At 43.1% G+C, this 14,385-nt stretch overlaps 1 protein-coding gene across 2 annotated transcripts in view; it reads right to left on the reverse strand.

Annotated features, from left to right (window-relative positions):
* The window catches only part of arhgap5 (Rho GTPase activating protein 5), a 42,616-nt gene that overhangs the window by 16,923 nt on the left and 11,308 nt on the right, over positions 1-14,385 (reverse strand). For both annotated transcript variants that reach the window (XM_034577263.1, XM_034577264.1), the window contains exon 3: positions 13,483-13,636. In XM_034577263.1, the coding sequence (XP_034433154.1) occupies positions 13,483-13,636 (154 nt within the window). The remainder of the gene's footprint in view (positions 1-13,482; positions 13,637-14,385) is intronic.

Genomic DNA, 14,385 nt, shown 5'->3' on the forward strand with positions numbered 1-14,385 from the left:
ATGAAGAGAGGAAGAGTCAGGAAGGGTGGAGGAGGGAGAGAGATGAGGTAAGACTGTAGGAGAGAAAGGAGGAAGATGGAAAATGAGGATGAAAGAACAGAGGAGGAGGAGAGGGAAAGGACGAATGAGAGGCTGGAGAATGAGGGGGGGGGGAAATGGAAAAAGAGGATACGATGATGAAGAGAGGAGGTGAAGCGAAGGATAGAGGTAGCATGAGGTAAGACTGAGGGAGACAGAGGAGGGGAGAATGGAAGATGAGGAGGAAGTGGAGACAAGGATGGAGGAAGGGGGGGAAAGGTGGGACGAGGATGGGGGTGGGTGAGGAGGAGAAGATGAGGACAAAGAAAGAAAGAAAAGGACAGAAGTCGAGAAGGAGGAGAGATTTAGTACCTTATGTTCTGTAACATGGCCGACAAAACGTCCTCTAGAGACCTTCATCAAAGACTCAGCATCGTCAGAGACACACACACAACTACAGCGCACGTGTGTGTGCACGTGTGTGTGCACGTGTGTGTGCAGCCTGCAGCAAGGTGCTCAGTGAGGTCAGTGGTCAGAAGGACGACAGACGGGCTGTCCGTCACAGCAGGACTCGACATTTTCATCTTCCCTTCAGCTCTTTAAGGACTATTTCACTTTTCTTGCTCATTTGTTTTTCTACTTAAATAATAAATGAAACAATCAATTTGTCAATATAGTCTGTGATTAACTTTCTCTTGATCAAGGATGTGAGATAATAAGAATGTATCCTCACGCAACAATCAGGGAATGAGCAGAAACTCCAGTCAAAAGAAAAAGACATAATCTCACCCAGAGCTGATCCCATTTAGACCGAGCTCGGGGGAAACGATCGCTCAGAGCATTCAAAACGACACTGATCGATGAGACCTGCAGTCGCTGCTGAAAACAAGGTGACATTTCACCCCTGATTGGCTGAGACGAGGCTGACGGCACCAGCGATCCAGGCCGGTTTCACCGCCGTCTCGTTAACAGCAACAACAAAAAAAAGGAGAAATTGTAGCGTTTAAGACTTTCTTCTTTTTCTACATTAATTTCTGCTGGATGTCAAAGTGGAATCCAATTGCAGTGACTTTCTCTGTTCCTTGCTTGATATTCAGTTTGCTGCTCGCCTGCTGGTTAGGTTTCAACACACAAACGCACGTGTTGGCTGGCGGCGTCTCGTCAGAAAACTGGAGATAAACAGAAAAAAAGAGGCAGGGAGAAGGGCAACATAAGGGCTTTTCAAGGCAAACGCATGGAAGACTGGACTGCTCAAATACAGCCACAGGACACACTCCGTGTCCAACACACACGTCCCATTAGACCAGATGACTGCCTTGGAGCCAGGTAGCACTAGCCTCTCTCTCACCCTTTTTCCTCCTGCTCTTTGCAGAACCTGCCCCAAGACACACTCCCAGAGTTTGCAGCATGCTAATTCATCTCTCACACACAATCCATCCCAAGAGCATTGTAGCCCCCGGCCCAAACTGGCCTCGTCTGTCCCTCGCCTTCAGGTTAGTTGCGATTGGACAGGGCCCTAATACACACACACACACACACACACACACACACACACACACACACACACACACACACACACACACACACACACACACACACACACACACACACACACACACACACACACACACACACACACACACACACACACACACACACACACACACACACACTCTGGGGGGCATAACCAATCGCCTTAATCTAATACTTGGCTCTCTCACTGTAAGCAGTATCAAGAGAGAAGGAAAGAGAGACTATGCCCAACAAAACATCAAATAAATCTGAAGGCTGGACACACACCAGAGATCTTTAGGTTTTATAATGAAGATCTACGTTCATATCATTCATAGACAACAGGAGAGCACACAAATATTATTTTCTTCAACATCCATCCGCAGTAAAGAACAAGAATCAGAGCCAACATTCTGTCAGATGTGAGATAAACACTGTTGATTCTCAGTGAAATCGTTTTTTTATATAATAACTAAACTATCAAAACCTTTTCTGTAAATTAACTCATCACAGATACATTCAGTTGGTCACATTTAATTATTTTTCTGTTTCAGAACCGAACAAATGATGATTTGACAGTTACACGTGGACGCTGCCTGTTTTACAGATGACTGGAAATTTACAATCAAATCAATCAAATCCATCTTTATGGTCAAAAAACTAGTTTGACAAGTTGAACATGAACACGGGTCAATGACAGCAGCTGAAGACCGAGTCAACCCGTTGAATTCAGACCCGCATCTGAGGAGACTCATGATGCAGGCGTTACTCAGATGTTGTGTTTATTCTCCAGGACAAGCTTTATCATGTTCCCTCCGCCCAGTGACAACATTCGTTTGGGAAAGAAATATAAAATAAATATCCCCGCTGCGTTCTCACATGGACCCACTCACATTTTACAAGGGGGCTGGAAACTGAAACTGACTCCTCTGTTTTCAGTGAAGGTCCAGCTGGAGCGAGAAGGTCAAAAACAGGCTGAAGCCAAAAACAGGCATCACGTTAAATGAATTTAATTACAGACGCAGCACTGTGGCCACTTTACTCTCTCTCTCTCTCTCTCTCTCTCCTCAGGAGACGATCGGCAAACAGAGAGAACAAACAAACCAAGAGCAAAACAGAGGGCGAGCGAAAGAGCAGGGTTTGTCCGGGGGGAGGGGCCGGCCCGGATGAAAGATGTTCCAGTTCCTGCTTCACCCATTTACCAGGAAAGAAGAGAGGGAGAGAGATACAGGGAGAGTGAGGGGGGGGGGGGGGGGGGGGGTTCTAATGTCTAATGGAGGAGTGGTTGCTCGGATATTCAGCCACAGGCTCCACATACACATTTTCTGATCTCTTGGTGTCTGAGGGTTGATGACCAGGAAGTCCACGGGGAGTTTAAGTGAGAGAGAGAGAGAGAGAGAGAGAGAGAGAGAGAGAGAGAGAGAGAGCGAGAGCGAGAGACAGAGAGACACACAGAGAGAGAGAGAGCGAGCGAGAGAGAGAGAGAGAGAGACAGAGAGACACACAGAGACAAAGAGAAAGAGCGAGAAAAAGAGCGATAATCAAAGGAAAATTGAAAACAGTGAGTGCAGCTATATTTTGAAAGGGAAAATTTGATTAACATGTTAGAGACAGACACACAAATACATGTACACACAACACACACTACAAAGTACTGCAACACAACAACTAAAGAGACACTTTAGATTCTTATCCATCACGCAATATAAACCCATTTTCTTCGTCAGCATCATCCGTTCCACAGGCAAAACAATCGTACGATAAAAGCAGCCAGACTTTAGACACATGGCTGTGATTGGCCTGAACAGCTGTGGGTGGACAAACATTCAGTCTAAGCCTGGTTGGTTGGACAAAATAAGACCTTTGATGACATCGTCCTGGTGCTGAAGACATCACAGGCACCATCAGCGTTTCATTAAACGTATTAATAGAGAAATTAATCGTCAGATTGAGCGATAAAGAAAATAATCCTTCGTCGCAGCACTGCACTGCTGCACGTGTGTGTAATGTGTACGCGTCTGAAGCGCTCACAGCGTCTGGAACTGCCGGCAACAACCGAGAATCATTCTCACCTCAGTGCAACCACACTTACCACAAATACATCCCGTCACACATGCTCTCACCAACACACACAAGCACACACAAGCACACACACAGCTCAGAAACCACAGGCAACACAAAAAGCTCCTGTCACCTCTGCCTCTCAGCTGCTGGTTTATTACATGTGGTTAAAACTCAACCAACCACTCACCACCGAGCTTCCATTTCCCTAGTCCTAACTGGGGAAATTTCAACCACCACTTGAGCTGCTTTCAGACATGCACTGAACTCCGCAGTTCCTCTGTATTGTATCAGGAGGAGGTGCATGTGTGAACGCAAATGTCCGAGTGAGACGCTTCACAGTTTCTGCAAAATGTCTCCGCCTGGCATGTGCATGTGTAAAAGGAAACTGGGTAAACTCCGTAGCCAATATTCCAGATTTCACCTGCAGGTCCTGTATGAAAACGGCTTTAGTGACTCATACATTTGGACGTATTGAGAAATATAGATCACAGCTGTAAGAAGGTCAGAGGTTACAGAGGCGGGCTTATCAGGAAAAAATGATTCCCCCGAGATCAGGAGGAAGTCGATCAGTTCACCGCTGCAGACTGAGCTGCGCAAAACACCTGCCGGCGCTGAAATACCACAAAGCCCAGAGTTTCACTGAAGGCATTCAAGTGAGAAAATGAAATTCACCGGTGACCCGCATGTAATTGCAAAAGGTCGAGATTTCGCTCTCAGCGGCTTCACTTCCCAGTTCAGTGGAGAAAAACTCAAAATAACAGTGTGTGTGAAAGATAAAAGGAAAATAAGTTAACGAAAGCAACTTGTAGCTTAAATAAACAGTTTGGCTTTTCTTAACAAACGACACACATGAGTGATTCACGCAGGATTAACATCACTGTCCATTTAAAAATAAGCACAGATCACTGGACACACCTGATATTGGTTGTGTGTGTGTGTGTAAATGTGCAGCGTTCATGTCACCAGAATAAACAGAATCTAAATGAGTCCTGTGCTTTGACCAGTGGCACAAATATTTAAAAGTTTGATGGCAGAAAAAAAGAAATACAGAAAAATCTGAAGTCGCAGTCACAGCTGAGAGGTTTTCAGCTTGTTGCTCTAGTTCAACATGCTCGCACATAAATGTCTGACTGACAACGAGTGCATCTGTTGTTCACATTTTCAAATGCAAAACATGTCATTTTCTCTCAAACAAGTTATTTTTCCTCCCAGACGGACAGTAACATCAGGAGGTCACAGGTCAGACATTGAGACCAGTCCCACTCATCACTGGGAGCACTGGCTTCTCCGACCATTGAACAGGAAGCCCAGTCTGTGTTTCCATTGAACATGACGTCAGCGCAGCCGGCAGCAGGAAAACAGCTCACACATAATCGCAACACAAACACACACACTATGAGAAATGGCGAGTGTAGGCAGGCACCAATCAATTTTCAACTTGAACTCACACTTTGGCTGATTTCTCTATTCCTATTGGAGCAGAGAGCTGGAGGCAGATAGATAACAAAGAGCAGGGTGATTGACAGGAGAGAGTACAGAACACAGTGCATTCAATTTATTTCTCATCCCCTGTCAGCTTTTGTAGCCAATCAAATCATCCTGGACTTGCTCCGTCCAATCTCTGGGCCACAATGAATGGCTCCATTTTTCAAGTGCATGCTCAAAAATCCATGAATTATTTTTTTGTGGAATCTATTTTCACTCCAGTGAAAATCGCTCGGCACTGCTCTAACGCACTCCACTATGAAGTCGGGGGTTGTGATCTGACTTCAAAGCAGGCGAAAAATAGCCAATAATCAGCTTTGTATGAAGCGTGGTTGACATGGCGGCTGAATAATTCCGCAGGAAAAAACTCAAAGTGGTTTGAGTAAAGAAAACGTTCCATCAGGGTTTTCCTGCCTTTTCCAGAACCAAACCAGTTAGGCATCGTTACGATGGACTGACGAATCAATGTCGATGAACCACACTAAAAATAATCTCATTTTTTAAAAAGGTTTATTGGGAAATATATTCCCGACGTGAAACACGATATCTTCAAGTGTAAAAACTGCAAATTTTCACACTTCAGGGAAATTAAAAGCATGAAAATATTGCAGTATGAAAGCTTGGTCATGAATATGTACCTTGATTAACACGTTACGTTCACTGGAGCGTTTTCTCTCAATCGGTTCTGTTTACTTTTAGCAATATGTTCTTTATTATGTCATGTATATGTATCAGTAAATTAACATTTTTCTTAATTAAAAGAAAAGAAAATGTTGGGAGGCTTAGTCACAAATATGAAGGCCTGGTTTGCATATATTAAATTATGTGAACTTGATTTGACTTTTTATTTTGAATCCATCGAAATGAGATTGGTTCTTTACCTTTTATTTGATATTAAATGACAGTAAAACATCTCCAAAATAAAACAACACTTCCCCTGTTACATTAGAATTAGAGGTGTTCTGATACCAGCCTTGGAAATGTCTCCGATACGGCTGAAAATACCGGAGCGGGCACTTATACTGGGAGGGTTGGTACTCAGTATCGGCCAATTAGCAAAGTCCAAGTATTGGAATCGTTGTCAGAGCATCTCTAATTAGTATTAGATGGATTAGAGATTAGTATTAGTATAAAATTCAGCTTCGTCTCGTGGGTTTTGATTTAGAAATTGTTACACAACCAGTAAATTGGGGAATAATTAAAAACTGAAAACGATGAATTGCACAAACGGACACAAAATGCCATCAAAAATATTTAAAGGCTTTAAAATGTAAACTTCCTCCACAAGCAAACTTTGTTTAAGACTTGTTTGATTTATCAAATAGCTGATGAAAGGGAGGACAAACTCTGCTCTCCTCCTCTCCTCCCTCCTCACATTATACTAAGTGCTGAGGAAGATAACAACCAATGGGACATCCGAATGCATCAACATCAAAAAGCCATTTAATCATTTCTCTAACCCCCCCCCCCTCCCCCCTCTTCCGCCAGCCTTCGTGCCAAATACCATTTCATGTCTCTGGGGAGCAGGAAACATTTAATAAAACTTCTCTAATCGAGTTCGGCGGCAGAGAGCTGTGCAGCCTTGCTCACGCAGTCGCCGCCGCCTGCTAGTCACGCAGAATGCTCCGCTCCTTCTCGGGGACCCAGTTCGTCAAAAGCTTTTGTTCTCCGAGGCCAAACTGATGCTTTGAGGGCTTTTATGTAAGCAAGCCTGACTCAAATATACCCCATTGTGCCTTTTACTTGATTGTCTTCAGGCCCAAATGTGGCCAAAAAGTTTCAGGGACTTCGAGCAGCTCAACAGTCTGATCGTTAAATTTGACTGATATTTAATTCACTGCAAGGTATAACAACGTGGTATTTAAGCAACTATTTAAGCAGGAGTTCACTGACGGTAGATTCAAATATATGCAGCTGGAGCTGGTGCAGACTGGAGCCTGAGGGGCGTGTGTTTATCCAGTTTAAAATACCAGGATGTCATCGGTTTGGGTGAATAAAAGGGATTTTGGGAGAAAAAAACAAGCGAGCCGGTGCATCACTATACGCTGCTCTAATTTGACCATCAAAGAGAAGAACCATTTTCTATTTGACTGTTTATCTAAAAACATGTTTTACAGAGCTGCCATAAAAAAACAGTAAACAGCATCGTTGAGCACTTGGTTAATTATTCACTCCGGTGCTGTATATTCATAAAATGGTTTTATGAGGACCAGGAAAGTCAGAGGTTAAAATTATGGATTTTCACTCTCTTTATATTTTACCATTTTAATGCCAAAATGATGGAAATCAATGTTTCTGCTTTAATTTTTCCTTCATTATCATCTGAAATGAGCATTTAGAAGATCTGGAAACGCTGATGTTTTATGTTTCACAGCACTTGCAGTAAAATAAAAAATACTGCAAGAGCAAGCAGGATGTCCCTGTGTCTTCCTCTAGGAAAGTGTTATTTCTGTGCACAGGTACATCTCCTGTAACCACTGAGCTGCTCCACCACCCGAGACTCTGCCGGAGGGAACCAAACGTGCTGCCCCCCCCCCCCCAAACTAAAGGTGTTATTAACCAAAAGCCACAGATGCTGTCGGAATATTTGTGTGAGTTTGCTTTTCTTGCATCGAAAGGTTGCAGAGTGTGGGTGGAAAACTTTAAAGCAGTACCTCATGTCACATTCTCTCCACCTACTATTCATTCCCATTTCTTCAACAACAACAAAAATCCCTTTACTTCCTTCTTCGGCTTTTCTTGGCTTTCGCTTCTTTTCCACATCACTCCTCTCTCAGGAGACTTATCAGGTCTCTGCAGCTCTGACCCTTCACCTTCTTGCGACTGGATTTTTTTCCTGCCGCTGAGCTCCCTGTACGTCGTTACGGATAACTCTGAGAGCTTAATGTTGAAGATGCGATACAGAAATTCGCGCTCGACCTTGTAGAACCCTGATCGTCTGAAAGCCTGATCCCCTGACTGCTGCATTTTGAAGGGAAATGTAAGGTCAGGACCCATCAATGTGCTGTAAAGGCCACACAGACACACAGTCCAAGCCAGAGACAGGTTTAGTCTTTCAGAGACAAACAAACTCCTTCAAATGCAATAACTTCAAGTGCGTTTCCCTGCAAAAATACAAACAAATATATTTGCAGGTATCTGAGACTGACAACCAGCTGAGGAGTCTAGTTTGGATTCATTTTTGACATCTTTTGATCATGAACATTCCGATCATCGGTGGCGTCTTGACCCTGAATGCGTCACTATCAGAAGAGAGAAGGGACGGACTTAAGAAATAAAACAGTAAAAACATACGACCGAATTGTCAAAATAAAATTGACCACTTAGTCAAATTTAAAATGTTAAGCTCATTATGATGTAAAACACTTTATTGTAAAAGATATAGAACTTGATTTTTGATTCTGTGAATTTTGTAGCACAATAATTTACGGTTGGAATAACCAGCGTTTCCAGTGAACCAGTCGTTTATTTTGAGTACAAATCACTTTTTAACAACTGGAAAGGATCAGACTCAAATAAGCCAAACCGGCTTCATCATAACACACGGCACCTTAACTCAGTCTGGATTGTCCTACGTTGAACAGACTTTTAGATCACACATTCATACTCTAACAACAACAAAATGTAGAAAATAACCTTCAGCACATTCCTCCCGACAAGAATCAGCTGCTGTCATGTTTAAAACGCTAAATTGTCTGAATATGTACTTGCATGCCTTCTTCAACATTCCACAATCGCCAGCCATGAATCTGTGACTATAAGGTTGAATGATAAAAAGATCCCAAAGGTTTGTGCATCAACTGAAGAAGAATCAAAAACGATGTGTTAAATGTGGCCTGTGTTCTGCAGTCCAGAGATTCAGCCACAAAAACACGAGACGTGACTTAACACTCCACAAGGTCGTGCTTATAAAGTTAGCCTCACCTTGGCCTCAAAATTCAAGGTCAGTGTTTTATAAGTCTTTCTTATAATGAAGACTCCAAACTGTCACTTGCTGGGATAAGACAACAGAGATCATTATTAATGTCTAAGATTAATTTGGAATCATGTTCGGCCAAAAAAGGTCAAGACAAAAACACCCAGCGACTTCCAGCTCAGAGCTGAGGTGTGTTGGCGAATTTCAGGTGCTGAGTTTTCATTTACAAGAATGTTTTCAAGGCCACCCATTCTTTTTCTGAGACCTTGAAGGCTCTGGTTCATTTTCCTTGAATCCATAAACCTTTAAGGGTTCCAAAGCCCTCGGGGAGTCTCTTAATTGTGTTATTATTAGAATGTGGTGCCTGGAATGCAGTAAAAATGACAAGCAGATTTCTGCTAACAGGAAACAGGGAGGCCGTGAGCACAGAACTAACATTGTCTATATTTAACAGCGTCGTTTTATCTCAGTCTCTCTAACTCTTCTTTTGACGCTGCAAAATAAAAACTCTCTTCCCAGTTTCAAACTTAATTAAAAAAAAAAGATTCCTGGAAAATGTTGTGTTGGGTTTTCACCATAAAACCACAGAAAAATCTGAGATGTGCATTGAAGCGACCAGACTGGAAGGAGTTGTTGGACAAATCACACACACACACACGTCTTATCACTTACACAAACCCAGCGAATAAAAGGTCACACAGAGAATCACAGCTCCACGATTTTCTCTCACATTCACAGCAGTGCTCCATCACACACACACACACACACACACACACACACACACACACACACACACACACACACACACACACACACACACACACACACACACACACACACACACACACACACACACAGTTTTTCCTCTCTCACACTTTCTGGTCTGAAACCACAGACACCACAAACAGCTATCCTCACCCCTCCGCCTCTGTTCCTCTCGGCTGGCAGCTTATTACATGTGGTTAAACTCACCCAAACAGCAGTCTGGCCCTCCAACCAAAGACGGGACCGGTAGCTGTGGTACTATGGTAATTCTTATTGTGTATCGTTGATTAATGTCTCGGTCTGGCAAAGGTTAATTGTTCAAAGTTTTGGTTTAAGCTAAACTGATGTAAATGCAGGGGTTAGAAATTCTCAAATGGGAATATTTTCTGTGTCCTCGTATCTGCCGTATTTGTGCAATTAATTAATTAGTCTATAAAATGTAATTTTTTTCTATAATAACAACTGATGTGTGTACCATTAAAGCACCAGATCAATAAGCAGAAACATTTTGACTTTCACCCCCATTGAAGTGACAAGTGTGGGTAAACAACAATAACACAATATAATAGGGAGGTTTTAATGGTTCCCACTGGGAGCGTCTCTTTCCTCCTCCTCCTCCTCTGCTCAGAGGTCAAAGGTCAGCCACAGCAGTGGATCTGTGTCTGGTTCAGTCTCTTCATTTAAGAGACATTAGCGGGATGAATGTCAGGGGGTTTGAGCCCAAAAAGAAGCGCCTCTGTAACGACTGAGCTATCACGACAACACCCACCATCACTTACAACTCTCGACACTCACAAGACAAACCCACCCTCCCAGCCATAAAACAAAATATGTTGTAACGCACGGATTAAACGCAGACAAAAGCAGAGAGGCTTATGTGTAACAAGGAAACAACCTGAAAGGTCTCATCAAGTTGTAAAAACTCCTCAGCTGTCTGGATACGAAACCCCTTATACAACAGCAGGCTTTCAAAAAAACAGCCACAAAGATAGTCGTGCTGCGTCTGGGGGGAAATGATATTCCAGAAAAAGAAGGGAGGGAAAAAGCTGTTAAAATCCACCCAACAGGCCGTCTGGACTTAGAGGGCTTCACAGCACTGGCCATGAAATCTCGCATACACTGCTGTCAGGCGCGCACGCACGCACGCACACACACACACACACACACACACACACACACACACACACACACACACACACACACACACACACACACACACACACACACACACACACACACACACACACACACACACACACACACACACACACACACACACACACACACACACACACAACGCTGGGATTAATCTTAAATTTGGTTGGCAGTCACCAACAGGCTCATGTAGATTCAGCTGAATATCAAAACATATTCGGAAGGGATTTTCAGGACAGGAATTAACGGCCCCCAAACGAAAAGAAGAGCTCATACACAAACTCTACCTTCGGAACAGAACCGGGCACACGCACTCATAGTGAACTGAGAAGACAGGAAATACATGAATATATGACGTACAAACTATATGTTCACTGCACATATGGCTTCAGATGGAGGAGGAGGAGGGGTAATCTTCTAAGACATGTGTTTCCAGTGATGTTAAGTTCTACAGCTGCCGGGTTCTTACGTTCATTTAACCACAGTCGGCACAATTACAGAACAACTGCCCTCAAAACAAGATCTAACAACCTTAGAGAGTCTAACATCCACAGTCACGAGGGCTGAACTTCAGATATTTAAAAGAATCTGACTCGCAGAGAAGTTGCTTTGAGGTCATTCAGCAGGAGACACTTTCGCTTCTTAGAGCTCATTCAAAAGTACTAAACACGGAAAAAGAGCATTGGACCATGTGTGAATACATTATGCAACAAACTCATGAAATATTGAATCCGTTTAAAATATTTATTTCAGTGGTTAGAAGGAAAAAAGTAACACTTTGGCTGACTAGTTTGGGAATTTTATAAGTAGCACAAGGAGATCTCGTGTGGCTGTAGAGCCAAACATTAATAACGGTACAGGGTGAGGGTTTGAATCTCACTGCCGTCACCCAAGAAAATAAACAACTTTAAAAAGGCTCAGAGACACTTTGGAACAAGTGTGGATGAGACAGTGTATAAATATCTATCACACTAATCCATGACTTTACACAGGAATCTCTCAAAACTCTGGGAGAGGCCGTCGTCACAACAGCTGGGCAGGAAGCCAAACACATACCCAGCATGCACTGGAGGCCTGTGTCCCTACTACACAGGTCCAGACAGGCCACACATCTTATTATAAACCTTTATTCGTCCAGAAGTAGTCCTCTGAGCAGGTCTGCGCCCCTGACACAAGCACTGATGTCAAAGGGAGTTGATGGGGGTGATGGTGCCTTGCTTAAAAGGCACTTAAACAGTACTTTCTTTGTGTAGAGTAAAGTATCCTTGATTCACATGTCCAAAAAACTGCTGGATTTCGAATTTTTCAAAGAGTGTGAAAGAAAAAAGAATCCTGCATCTGCCGGTTTATCCAGATCTGGTCCAAATTGTAATGCATTCTTCATTGGGTCTTGCCCCCCCCCCTCCACAAAATGTAATGGAAATGAGTTCAGTAGTTGTTGTGTAATCCTGACAGAAGAACAAACCACACAGCCAAACGCAGATGAAAGGTAATAATAACTAAGAGGCCAAAGTGAAATGATGAAATTACCTCCTTTTGTCAAATTAACACTCTAAAACAAAACCATATTCAGTTTAAAATGATATAAAACAACTAAAAGCTGCAAATCCTCTTATTTGAGAAGCTGGTACCGGAGAAGATTTGGGATATTGGTTGTTTTTTAGCAATTGTTTCATATGTTATTCTACATGTAGACACAAACGTTATGTAATCACAGCAGGCCACAGTTTCACTCTTGCATTGAACACTAACAGCACCTACAGCTAACAATAGCTAACCATAAATCATTAGCTATAAATAGCAGTCTATGAATATTTACCGCCTTGTGTTGCACAGTCATGCACATAAACAAACCCCAGCACTTGGCAGGAAGTCGCTCGACACAGAAAGGAGGTACATAATTTTTTTAATTAATTTTGATTTAGTAGCTCTCAGCAGATTCTGTCCAGGCGACATTTTCACATCTGCAATTGTTTCTTCCGCTATCCGACAGGTATCAACTAAATTTCCTTTCTCCTTTTTTGTCAATTGATCGCACGCACTCGTGTGAATCTCTCCACTTTCATTCCTTAATTAGTTTTTGGATCTTGGTCATCTTTCCCCATCTTTTTTTTGTCGTCATTCCAGCAGTGCTTTGGCAACACATCAAATGCCAATGCCAGTAGAACTCATCAATTTGAAATGGACTAGTTCTGACTGGCAGTCTGGCAGACAGGCTAAGAGGCCCGACGACACACGTTTGGTGGGTGACATCAGAGTCGAGAAGTAAATCTCCTTCCAATCTATATTAATGTGCTTCTTCAACCACACGCCCCCTCCATCCATCCATCCATCCTTTCCTCTCTACACTCAATAACTAATTTGGAACGACATGAGAGGCGTATCGACAGCGAACAACCACAAAGCGTTTGCATGTCAAAACAAACCAGCTGTACCTTGAGAGAGTTACAAAACACCAGAGAGTGCCTGGCTGCACCTGAACACCGAGGCAGAGGAAAGAAAGGAACGAAAAAGGAACAACAACCACAGAAGACAAAGGAAGAAATGCGTGAAAGCGAATGACTCACCTGTGCGTTCGATGTAGTCGACACACTTCTCGATAAAGACTGGGATGGGTCGCTCCAGGGTCACCAGGCTCTGCAGCGGAACGCCAAAGTAGTTGCTCTCCCAGGTTCTGCGGGTGGGGGGGTACAGAGGCTTGGGGGGCTTGGAGGATTTCGGCTGCAAGGTGACGATGAGAGAATAAAAATAGGGATGAGATAATGACATAAGAGAGGTATAGAAGGATTGAAGGTTAAACAGTTAAAGGGAAGTAAAAATAAAAACAGCAAATAGCAAATTTAAAGTAAAGATTGAGCAAAGGGAAAAGAGAAAAGAAGCCAAATGACATGATGGAGGGGAGAAGAGTAGGTAGGATGATAATAAGGGATGAGGGTGACAGGGTGAATTCCAGGAAAAATACGTTTAAAAGAGAAAAGGAAGAGAAAGAAAGGCAGAGAGAATGGTAGAAAAGGAAAAGGGGAAAGGAATGAAAGAAGAGGGAATTGAGAAAAAGACACAAGGGAGAGCAGAGGTGTAGGAGGAGAGAGGGTGATGAAGAGGCAGATCATATCGGAGGAGAAGAAGAGGAGGAGGAGGACAATCGGGGAATAGATCAGAAAGAAAGTTAGTGGGATGATGGAAGAGAGAGGAAAAAAAGCAAAGGGTGGTTCATGTGGAGGAAGACGAGAAGCAAAGACGACAACACCAGACAAAACCGTTATTCAAGAATGAAGCTGGGACGAGTAACGAGGTGATGAAGCGGCTTTGATTTCCCACTCCTCTGCTCTTCAAAGTGTTGTTATGCCTACAGCGGTTCGGGCTCATCTAATTGGCCGGGACAGCGACTAAACACCTTCCATTTTGTACCTTCTGGTTCTCCTTTCACTCTCCTCTCTGATTATCAAAGACAGTTTGAATGTTCCAACAAT

Source organism: Hippoglossus hippoglossus, chromosome 22 (genome assembly GCF_009819705.1).
Source record: "Hippoglossus hippoglossus isolate fHipHip1 chromosome 22, fHipHip1.pri, whole genome shotgun sequence".
NCBI classification, from domain to species: domain Eukaryota; kingdom Metazoa; phylum Chordata; class Actinopteri; order Pleuronectiformes; family Pleuronectidae; genus Hippoglossus; species Hippoglossus hippoglossus.